Source organism: Takifugu rubripes, chromosome 12, assembly GCF_901000725.2.
Source record: "Takifugu rubripes chromosome 12, fTakRub1.2, whole genome shotgun sequence".
In the NCBI taxonomy this organism is placed as follows: domain Eukaryota; kingdom Metazoa; phylum Chordata; class Actinopteri; order Tetraodontiformes; family Tetraodontidae; genus Takifugu; species Takifugu rubripes.
The window spans coordinates 1,288,635-1,300,450 of NC_042296.1; the positions used below are offsets into that span (position 1 = coordinate 1,288,635).

An 11,816-nucleotide genomic window follows, 5' to 3' on the forward strand; every position below is an offset into this window, starting at 1 on the left:
CGCTTGTCCCGACGCACCACGTGCACGAAGGCGCGCATGCACGGACCTTGGCGTCCACTCAGGTGCGCTATTCTCCCATGCTGGATCGCGGTGAGACCCATCTGTTCAGCCCTGCGAAGCGAAATATTTCACTTGCATCCTCGCGGAGTCTTCAAAACAAACCTGTCCTCTTTGCACCGTTTGTCTTGTGCCAGATATTCAAATTTATTTAATCTCTATACCACTGACGGTTTAAAGATAGGGCTTGTGCGCGTGTGCACGCGCGAGAGAGCGCCGGGGGAGTGCGCATATGCAGAAACAATTTGGTTCCGCTCTGTTTGGCAGCGCATCGGGGAATATTTTTATTTCTCCCGCACTCTTCAGCTTCCTCCTCCCTCATCATTCCTCTTTCTGTCTCTAGCCAGGTTCCTCCCATCTCAACATTTGGAATTCATTTAGTATTCCGCTTTGGTAGCCCAAACAGAGTGATGGAAAAGTCACCCGAAAAGTTTCACTTTTTGGGGAACCAAAAGGTGACGATAGTCTGAAATATTATTTCCGGGATAAGAAATGACCTGTGATGAGATTGTATATACATATATAACATATTTTAAGGAAAGAGCTAGACTGGAGGCCTTGGAATTAAGAGGGACTCGGGTTGAGTAAAATGGAACATATTGACAGTGACAACAGACGCCGCGTTAAATCCCGTATCAGCCTCATTCTACATCAGCGAGCTGACCCTCGTCTGTCTGTGCGTGCGTGCGTGCGCGCAGCTTTGATTTCAAACCGCGCTAAGCGCACGCGCCGCCTATAGTCGCCGGGCGGAAATCGCGTGCAGGAGGCGACGAAATCTGGCTCATTAAAAGCTCGTCCGCAGACCCCCCCCTGACGGCCGCGCGCATCACTACTCCAGCTCCCCCCCCCCCCTCCTCTCACATTTGCCGGACCCCGAAGCGAACAAGCGTAAAGGTGCGAAGAGAAGGACATCCGTTTAGGCGAACCGAACAATGGAACCGAACCCACGCTGTTAAAGGTTCACGCAAATACGCACTGAGCGGGTGTCGGGGACGAGGCGACATGGAGAAGAAGGACAGCATCTGAACTTTGGTGGAAAAGCCGTGTACAGATCCACAGCCTGCTCTGATCTATCACGGGAACTGGATCGCAATTAGAAGCCGAGTGTCAGCGAGAAGGTCCAAGCCATGGCACCGGGTGACAGTCGTTTCTTGACCTGGCAGGTGCTGCTGACCATCTCAATTGTCCTGGCGCCCGTGTCTGCTCACGGTAAGTGCACCGGTCCCACCCTACGGATGTGCATGAACGCGTCCATGTGTCTCCTGCGTTGAGATTATAGCGGGGAAATGGCAGATAGATGTTAATGTTTGCAGGGCGCGATTGGCGTTTATTTATTTATTTGTCTCTCGTCTTCCGCCACTATTCTAAAGCCCACACTGACGCCTTCAAGCAAAATACGGCTTCCACTAAATAGACAATTAAATGGTGAAATTCCGTGGTGTAATCTGACATGTCTGTCATGAGGAGACCTGCTGCTGCTGCTACACACAGTGAGTGACACTTGCGTCACTGGTCAGTCTCAAGAGAGTGATGAGCAAAATGTCCCCATCTGTATTGAACACAGTGGTTTGAATGGATTTTAAACTGTCTTAGAGGAGCGTGTGTGTGTGTGTGTGTGGGGGGGGGGGGGGGGGGGTGCGCGCGTGTGTGATCAGAAAGAGACGGAGTCTCATCTCATCATCTGACAGCTCAGCTCCGCAGCCGCGGCGGTGCGTGCCCCAGACAAAAGCGGTATTAGGCGCACCGCGGCGCGGCTCCGGGAGGCCTATTCGTGCCGCTTTGAAAGCAGAATTCCTCCAGACATTTCAGGAGAAGCCCCGGACAACCGGGTCCACCTCGTCGGCGCTGTGGACCGGGGGTGCTAAAACCTGACAGAGCGAAACAGTCGCTCCGCGCGCCTGTCTGGCGCTCGCGCAAACGTGCGGAGCGGCGGAAACGCGTGAAATCGCTCCTGTTGTAGGAATGTGCGCCGCAGCCGCTGCCCAGCAACAGGGTGGCTCGTGCACGCAGAGGGTCGTCGGGGTTCACGAGGGGAACGCGCTCCCCCTGTAGCACACCCCACCCCCCCCCCCCCCCCCAGCTTTCCCAGACGCATCTCGCGCCCTCAATGTGTATCCGGGCGTTAACACTGTGACATATTGACCGCCAAAACAAGCGACACGCGCCCTCAAAACCCGCTCGTGCCGGCCATATATTATCTATATGTGTGATTAGAAGATCCTTCCTTTTAAAATGGTTTCCTTGGTCTTGTGACTAGGGTGTGATGGGTTTTCTCACTGGTGATTTATCAAAAGAAACAAACCGGCAGGAAGGAAACCATCACCATCACAACAGGCATACTTTGATTTTAGACCATTTCTGTTCAATCATTGTAGAACCACTCCATGGGGAGTGATTCAGTGCTTTTCTTTTAATTATCTGGTTAATTGACTGATTGATTTTAATATATATTTGAGCATCTAATGAGTTATCCAAGGTAGTTTTCTCTGTCAACTGGACTGTGTTTCTTCTCTGTGAAGACATTTCGCCTTCTATCCAAAAGGCTTCTTCAGTTAAATTTTGCCATATACACCGAAAAAGCATGTCCGCTGTATGATTCTCTTTAAATCTTTTTTTTTTTTTTAATTCAAAGCCCAATAGAAAATTTTATAGTTTTAATATTAAATATTTCACTGGTTATTTCAGAAAAAACATTCCAAAAAAATCTAAATCTATTTTTTATGTCTCAATATAGTCTCAATAATGACATATCTTAAATCTACTTTAAAACCAAATCAATCACCCTGCAGGTACACAACCACATAAATGAATTTATCCTTGACACCACGAGTGGCCATATAGATCAAGCCCAGGGTTCTGGGTGCTCCTGCGTGTGTGTGTTAGTGTGTCTGTTGGATAAAAGCACATCTGTGCCGTGGCCTCTGAAAACACACGTGTCACACAACATCAGATCATCAGCATATCGTATCTCGGATGCTCAAGACCACACAATAGTGCTATTTATAGCTTATGAAATTGGAAAAAGGTTCATGAGTGCACACGAGAACTGTGTGTAACCTCGCAAAGATGTGTGTTGTGAACCATCTCTGCTATTGCGAATCACATTGACCTGAGGTAAAAGGTGTTGCCATGGTGAAGTGCCTGGAGCGATACAAGAGGTGGGGAACTGCTGAGCGGCATTTCGAGGCAGAGCTCCCATCGATACTGAGAGTGACATAAACGGTAAGCAGGAGCTCAAGCTTTCAATTATCCCATCGTGTAATCTCTTCATGTTCTTCTACGCTAAGGCAATCGCTACACGATTTCCAGCCGCTCAGAGGACGCCGCATCACGACGGGGAAGAAATTAGCAGATTGAGTCGTTATCTGAAATTTCAATCAGTTGTAATTTGGCAGTAGGGTCGGAGCAAGTCTGCCTCTTTCACTAAGTGTGAAGCATTAAACTTCACCCCACCTCTGTTTTCCCAGGGATGGAGCTCGCATATCAACGCTCACCGACTGGGTTGGGTGATTGAACGGGAAACAAGAGGGAGCGGGGAGCAAACACTGTGTCCTCTGTTTCCACTGCTACTCCTTTACTCCGCTCCCCCTTTCAACATGGAAGCTCTTTACATCTCACCATGGCAACTACAGTCCGCGCGTGCGCGCGTGTGTGTTTCAACGGATGTGGGGTCCTCACTTGATGGTTTTACTCACGCTCTGGGGTCCAATCACCGTAACTTTATGATTCAAATCCAAGATTAAAGATCCAATATACTTTATTGTCCAGCTGAAGACTCATGTTTTATCATCAGGGTGAAGCTACGATTAGAAATCCCTGCACAGACATCTGTGAAACGCGCGTGCGTGTGTGTGTGTGTGTGTGTGTGTGTGTGTGTGTGTGTGTGTGTGTGTGGATGTGAGGTGACACCTGGTTACTCCAGCCTCGAGTCTTCGTGACATGAGGCACGTTCAGATGGTTTAAGCATTAGCTCTGAATGCAGTTCCAGATACTGAGGGCAGCGATCTCACTGGAGAATTTTAGGGTGGAGGTGGGAAAGAATCTATCCAGCTGAATGTTTCCTTGACAATTTGTGCGAGGGCTGTGGAAAACGTAGAAGCGGGATCTTCCTTCAGAGTTAATCCCGCTGCCAAGTTTATTTTTTTTGGGGGGGGATTAAAAACATTTAGCTCCCTGACAGCAGGAGTGTCCCGGGTCGTAATCCAACGGGTTTTCTGTTCTCCCAGCCAGAAAATGGGAGTGGGATCAAGTGAAAGCGTTGTCGACCTGGTAGGCCAGTAAACCCGCTTGGATTGCAGCCCTCGGGGCCTGGGTTCCACCATTCCTGCTTTAGAGTCACTGTGTTGTGTGTGCGTTCATGTATTTGTGTACCTCTGCAGATGGTTGAGAACAGAAGAAGCACACAACCCTGCCGCTAATTTGCAGCCCTAAATCCTCATCTAATCCTCGCCATGACTAATGGTCATCAGGGCACGTTAGTCAGTCGCACAATGTGCCTAATCCATCACAGTCTGGCCGTGGCCTTCAGCTTGTCTTCTGACTTCTTTGCTGAGATCCAGATTCTGTCCAGGACATTGTTATTACATTGTCTTTAGCTTGACAGGATTATATCATGACACGATCTCCAGAATAGATGACAACAGTCAGAGCTTCCCTGCAAAATCATGGATGCTAATTCAGTTATTCATTCCCTGGTCCTTGGACGACAGCTGTTGACAAAAGCAGACGTTGCCATGGAATTGCCTCCAAAACTGACTTATATATATATTATATATAAACCTTTAACTTGGCAGTGGTTTTAGCCTAATTGATTTAGGGTATTTTCCCTTATAAATTTAGGTATTGATTGTATGAAAACACTGTTAAACATTGATTGACAACTGAGTCATACTCATGATTGGCAGAGGGGACAATTCTGTCCTTCGCCAACACCAGAATAGGGACTTTTTATATATCACAATTCCAATTAATTCCAATTAGTCATCTAAAATCTGTCACTAAATTTCCGGAATGCCTTTTTTTTTTTACGGTTTTGGTGTCTGTGTGACAGGGAGACATTCACTGGCTCGGCGCTACCATCACCACAACCAATCATCCTTCAGCAAGGAGGCCTTGAACACCAGGATGGTTCTGAGTGATGACTCAGCAGAGAGGGACCACCTGATCGGTGCAGGTCTCAGTCACGGGGCCAAACTACCGCTAAGCTCCAAACGTCTCCACTCACATAAACGCTCTCATCTAGACATCGTAGAGGAGGATGCGCCCGCAGGCGAGGAGCTCACCGCTGGAGGAGCAGGTCCAGACCAGCCAGGAAACCCTCTGACGGATGATGTCATAACCGTGGCGTTTCACAGTCCCGCTCCTGACATTGTGCCCTCTGATGTTGCGCTCGACTGGACCAAGGTCGCGAAACCCCAGAAGCAAAAAAGCGGGAACCCTCCTGCGTGGGGCCTTTCTGACTTTTACGACTACCCCCCCGACGACGACCTCTCGGCAGTGGACGTGACCCCAGAACCCGAGCCGAGCCCGTCACCCCCAGCCGACATGGAGGACGAGAATCCACTCCTCGCCGGCTCTCCTGCTGCACCTACCAGCACAAAGTCTGATATGACTGGCATATCCACCCCACGAGCTACTCCGATGCCAGGGCGGGAGAAGAGCGACGGGCTGGACGTTGGCGGCGCCATGGGGGCCGACGGCTGCAGGCTGGGCTTTGTACTGTCTGGACCTGGAGTTTGTGTGTCTCAGTGTGAAATTGAACCCAATTTCTGCTTCAATGGGGGTGTCTGTACTGTGATTGCAGGAAGCGGCGCCTTCTGCAGGTGAGAGAATCCCAAATATTCATTTACAGGTTCGAGTTTCAGTAATTGTAGGAACCCAAGTAAAATTTGTCAGATCTCCGTGGGGAGGGGCAATTTTTTTGTTTCATTGGGCTGATTTTCATTGTGTCCCCTTTAAAAACAAAGGGAGAGATTCAGGACACTGCAGACACCGAAAACAGACACACAGATTGAAGGTTGGCTTAATGCGTCATGACGGGTCGTCAAGATCACAGCAGGGTCGCTGAGGGATTAGCTCCGTTTTTGAGGGAGGGGTCAGAAGTTTGGGGCAGCTGATGCCTGCACACAAATACGACCATGAGCCCCAGTGGAAACATTTAGAAAGTAGAGGTGACTGAGGAAGACAGGAGTAAGTCGTGCACGTTACTGCGCACGCACGGGCGTCAGCCTTTGTTGGCGCCATCTGTCCCGCCCAGCGGCATTGTGCGAACTGTTGCTCCTCTCAACACACCTGCTGAGTAACAGAACACTCCTGTGCACACGCTCAAATGCTCGCCATTCATTACAGGAAGAGGGACAAATGGAACAATACAAACAACCGTGCGCACACATGCGCTGATCCTTTGATCTCATTAAAGGCTAGGCAGCAGGAATCTGTTTGCTGCACAAACCTTGGGATTTCACAGCCTCACATCTGAGTACCGTTCTACAGTATTTACTCTGGCCCACAACCTATATGAAGAGTGAACAGTGTTGTTACACTTCTGCCTTGTTAAACATGGGCTTATGAAGGAAGCGCACTCAATGCTGAGGCCAATTTTCTACAAACATCAGACAAATGTGTGAATTTGATTCAAAAAGACTAACAAATTGTTGTCCTTTCGTGCTGTTTCAAGGTGTAATGTGCAGGACTATATCTGGAACAAAGGGACACGCTGTGATTGGGCCGTCACCGAATTCCAAGTGATGTGCGTGGTGGTGGGCGTGGCCTCGCTGGTTCTTATCCTCCTCTTTATGATCATCGTGTTCTTCGCCAAGAGGCTGCATCACCTCAAGAACGAGAACAGGCGCCTTCGCCGACACAGGTGGGTTTGTGCGTGTGTGTATGTGTGTACCTAAATCCTCCTTCTACTAGCAAAGTGGGGCTGTATTCGCGAAGTGATTCAATTTGGCTGGGCCCACTGCTTCAAAGAATTGGGTTTAGGGGTTTAGCTGGGATGATTACCATTGGGGTAAGGAGCTGGGTGATGTTGTCTGTGTGTCCCCGCAAAGATAGAAATGTAAGGATGTGTGTGTGTGTGTGTGCAGCAGATGCATTAACATGTGTGTCACACTCTACAGAGTCACATAAGAAAATCCCCCCCCACACACACATATCTCTCCATTTGCCCCCCCTGCAGTAAGTACCGCCCACAAAGCAGCGAGCCGCAGACGGATGGCCTCTCGGTTTCCACCACGGCCGACGGTTCCCAGCCAAACGTAAGGAAACTGTGCGACACCCCTCCGCCCGCTCCCCAAGCTCACACTCACAACCTGGCGTACTATGACAACATTATCTGTCAGGTACGCCCCAGCTCTCCTCTCGTTCTATTCTCCCATTTGTCACCTTTTTCTTGTCTTGTCCTCTCTTCGATTCATTGCCTTTTTTGTTCATCGTGTCGTCTCCTCCTCTCTGTCGGCTGGTAATTTGAGTCCCACGGACTCTGCGCACAGCAATTTATCAATTTCACCCGATCTTACGCTGTTAGACACACACTTTAGCCTGGTGTTACTATCAACTTTCTTGCTGATACTGCACATTTTTGATGTTATTAATGGCTTTCACATGCAACGCTCTCCCCAGAGGCCATCTGCAGCCAGTTACACATGGGAATATAAACCCAGAAACAGTTATAACCACTTCCAGGTAAGCAGAGCAGAAATGCCCCTCCTGCCTGCATCCGTTGTGCCCCCCTTCCTTTGCTTCTAAACGTACCTGCTGTGCACCCGCTTCCATAACCCCTCCACCATCCCGCTGCAGGTGAAATGATAAATTGCCTCCCCCCTGAAAGGCTGCCTGTGAGTAGTTGTTTCCAGAAATGCTGCGCATCCACTGCGTAGGGGGGGGGGGGGGGGGGGTTCCTGAGAAGCTCAATAAAACGGCGCCTCCATTTTGTTGTAACCTCATGCCTGACTCAGATTCCCATGATGCTAAGACCACCATTTTAGGTCCACTCTGCCAGAATATTACTTTCTCAGTAAGGGGTTCTTTTAAGCGAGCCTCCAAAAGGCCTGTGTTTATTTTCATTCCCTGTTTCTGGATTCAAAGAACATCCGTGGAGGTGTTTCATAAATCAGCCACCACTTCAAAATCTGTATCGGCGGCATCGGTTTCCTGTGTATTTATGAAGTAAGCGGGCTGCAAATATTTTGCCCTGCATTAACTAAAGCGGATCAATCCTGGCCTACTTCCTGATCAACTGCGTCAACGACCTTCACATGCTTGCGGCAGGCCGATCGATCGATGGATCGAACATTTACAAACCGAGAAGCGCCGCTGTACCGCGGCACGGCAGCCTCCCACTGAGGACCGCGTCCGTTTGCTTGCTTTGACGCTGCAAACAAAGTCAAACGTAACTGTATTTGACCTAAAAATGGCTCCCACTCCGCCGCTGCCACTTTTCTCCAGGAAAATAAACTGTGACTCAAGCTGTCGCAGCTCTGCGGAACGTCCAGATGCTGTAAATGTCAGGACTCAGGCTAAATCTCACCTGCAGGCACGTGGCCTCTGATACTGTTTTATAAATGTCAGGGGTCTGCTCGGGGCCGTGTAGGTCCATAAAATAAGCTTGGTTTTCCGAGCGATTCCCTCGAACATTAAATGAAGACCTTTCTGGGTTCTGTTTGGGGCACATTTAGATTTTACAATCACACTAAATGCCTCTCCAGTGTCGCTGTAGAATCCCCAGTACCGAACCCAACGCTTTCCTCCTGCAGGATGAGCCTCAGAAGCAGATCCAGGACCAGGCAAAGTCCCCACAGGCCAAGGAAGAGGGCTCCATGAACATCCTCAACTCTCACTCCCCCAAACACGAGAACAACCGTCCCACCTCGGTCATCCACGACCAGGGCCGCGCTCCCAACAATGCAGAGGAGTACACTGAGGTAAACATGCTCCAGAACAACCTGGTATAATATGGGCCGCCCCAAATGTACCCTGTAACCTTCAAATAGCACGCAAAATACCAACAAGTCGTTGTTGTTGTTTACTTGTGATTTTTTTTTTAAATGGTCGAGCCCAAGAATGATATCATTAAGTAAAAATAAGCACAACATGAATCAAAGGATGGTGTTGAGAAGCACAGCAGTCTTGTTTACACGGCCGCCATCACCCCGCTGACCACACGGTGGCGCTGCCGCCTCCTTTTCATCCTTTAATCGCATCTGACTGGACTAAAATCTCTGGCTAAGACCAACTTCTGACCTCTCCTCTGTGCTGATGCTCTGCCTTGGTCTCTGACCAATGAACTATTGCTCCTTCATGGTATCCTCTCTTGTTATCTTCTCTTGCTTCCCTCGCCCTCCCCGCCTTTCTCTCTCCCTCGCTCTTTTTCTCTCTCTCTGCTCGCATGCATCGATGTTAACGAAAAAAAAAGAAAAAAAGAATTGATGTCTGAAAAAAATATTGATATTTGCAAAAGTGAAAATTGTATTTGCAGAATATTCATGTTTGACATTGCTAATAAGTGGAATTATGTCTAGATGAGGTAAAAGTAACTGCTTGGAGTTGATATTTGGATCTATACTTATATTAAACACGCCGTGTCTTGGTTTTCAATGTGATTTATAATACTTTAATGTAATTGAAGTTCTTTTGTACCTTTTTTGTATACATTGAGGATTATAGTTCGCAGTTGTTGGAATAAATCTTTTTAATTTTATCCGGCTGGTCCCTGTGTGTTGCTGTGAGCTCACCTTTGCAGCTTCTCTCGCTCCCTCCCTCTCCCCCTCTCTCTGTTGCATGATGAAGCTAATTGCTAACCCACTGCTCCCATGCTAATAATAAATGAATGCACGGCTGACCCTGCTTTTGTACGCCAGTAGCCTGCTGTGAAATGATCCCGCACAAACAGCGGCGCTGATCAGCACCTCTGACGGCTCTCGGGTGCAAACAAACACATCCGAGACAAACACAAACGTTTACATTCCTGTGAGTCTCATCACGCTGTTGGTTGCAGTAAAAAGCGGCTTGAATCGCATAAAAAGAATGATTAAAAGCAGGATTTACGATCACTTGGTAGCTCTCGATTTAACGACACTCTCAGGCGCAGCTGGAGTCCTTTATTCATGGTTAAATGTCACAATAAAAGCTTGTTTGATGCACGTGTCGCTGAAGGATTCAGGCTGTGCAGCAGCTCAATGTAAAGTGGAAAACAGCCGTTTCGAGCTCCTACTGCAACGACCTGAACCCTGCTTGTGTTCTGCTTGTGTTTGCTTCTCACAATCTTTTCACGTCAGGATGGAGTCACAATCGGTCTGGAGGTTCTTCTGCCGAAAGAGGCTAAGCGCCACGCGGACACGAGCCCGCCCCTTCAGTACGACGTCTTCCTCTATAAAGTTGCCAACAGTGGAGAATCGGCTTCTCCCAGCAACCCCACCAACGCGTACTCTTCATCCCATCCAACCCCTAGATCGCCGAAAACCCCCAAGATGCCCAAGTCGCCTAAACACTCCAGGGAGCCACCACCCGGCGATCAGGAGCCCTTGTCTGGGAGGCACTCCTCACCTGGCCGCCACCCTTTGCCGGGTCGCCACCCATCCCCCACTCGCCACTCAGCACCCGGGTGTTATCCCTCCCATCACTCCTCCTCCCATTTCCAACGCATGCCCACCTCCTCCTCCAGCCCACCTCAGCATCGCAGGTCCAGGGGCGCGTCTCAGGCCTCCGTCTCAGAATGTCCCCCAACTGGCGGAGGGCACCAGAGTGGACACCTCCACCCGTCCCCCTCCTCACCTCACCTCACCCAGCCGCCTCCGTCACCATCCAGGGTGAAGTGCAGCCCGGTCAGCACCCGCTCCCTGCCGCCGCTCTCCTGAACAGGACGAGCCCATATTAACACACATCGCTCTTTCGCTTAATCTAATCTCGCCATCATGACTCTAATTCTTCCCTCGGCGCTTTACAGATAAATAATGGCTCCATCTCATCCACCTTTCCACTTGGTACCAGTTCACCAGAAAATTGGGGCTGGGATGACTCTGCACACAAAACCACCCAAAATACTACAGAGATGCTGCAGCCAAACACACCACTGTAAATAAAAACCTCTCGACACTCAGGTTAAGACTCATTTAAGCACAACATCAACAGCTACTGTACAAAACGGTGCAAAACTCCTTTAGTGTGGTGCCAAGGTTAGCCTGTGCTAACAATGTAGCTTTCATCATGGTTTTACTGCTATACGTTGACTTAAGCGGTCAGTGTTTTCTATAAATCTTTTGATATTCATGTTTTCACTGGGTTTGAGTATGTTTTTAATGTTTCTAACCCCCAATAAAGAGATCACACAACAAAGAGTTCTGTATTGTGTTATCAGGGAGATAAATTACACAAAAAAGTGGATTAAAAATGTAATAGAGTGCTGCCCCCATGAGGAAGGGAGCTCTAAAATCATTCATCCTTTATAACGGTCTTTCTGTCTGAAAGTGCACATTTTAACCCCCAAATAATGATTCATCTGTACGAAATTACACAACCATCATTGTAAGATGGCCTAAAAGTTCACAATTTGCATGTTTGCATTCTAAAAGCACTGAAATACACAAGCATCTCTGTTATTAATCTGTATTATAAGACAAACAAACCAGCAAAAACTATTTTTGCTTTAAAGTAAAAGCATGAACTCAGAATGATAAAACAACCAGCTGAACCAGAAGCCTCAGCGTTCCTCAGAGGGACGCAGCTGAGAATGAGAGGAACATGTTTCCTTTAATGAACGG

At 48.6% G+C, this 11,816-nt stretch overlaps 1 protein-coding gene across 2 annotated transcripts; it reads left to right on the forward strand.

Annotated features, from left to right (window-relative positions):
* Window positions 1-854: 854 nt before the first annotated feature.
* LOC101079752 (chondroitin sulfate proteoglycan 5-like) lies at window positions 855-11,379 on the forward strand. 2 transcript variants are annotated; one of them, XM_029845469.1, is made up of 6 exons: window positions 855-1,266; window positions 5,108-5,879; window positions 6,734-6,922; window positions 7,238-7,400; window positions 8,814-8,981; window positions 10,335-11,379. In XM_029845469.1, exons 1-6 carry the CDS (start codon window positions 1,185-1,187, stop codon window positions 10,911-10,913), a joined length of 1,953 nt encoding a protein of 650 aa, XP_029701329.1. In that variant the 5' UTR covers window positions 855-1,184; the 3' UTR covers window positions 10,914-11,379. The 2 variants fall into 2 exon arrangements, with proteins under 2 accessions (XP_029701329.1, XP_029701330.1); XM_029845470.1 differs by having other exon boundaries at window positions 7,238-7,316.
* Window positions 11,380-11,816: the final 437 nt, after the last annotated feature.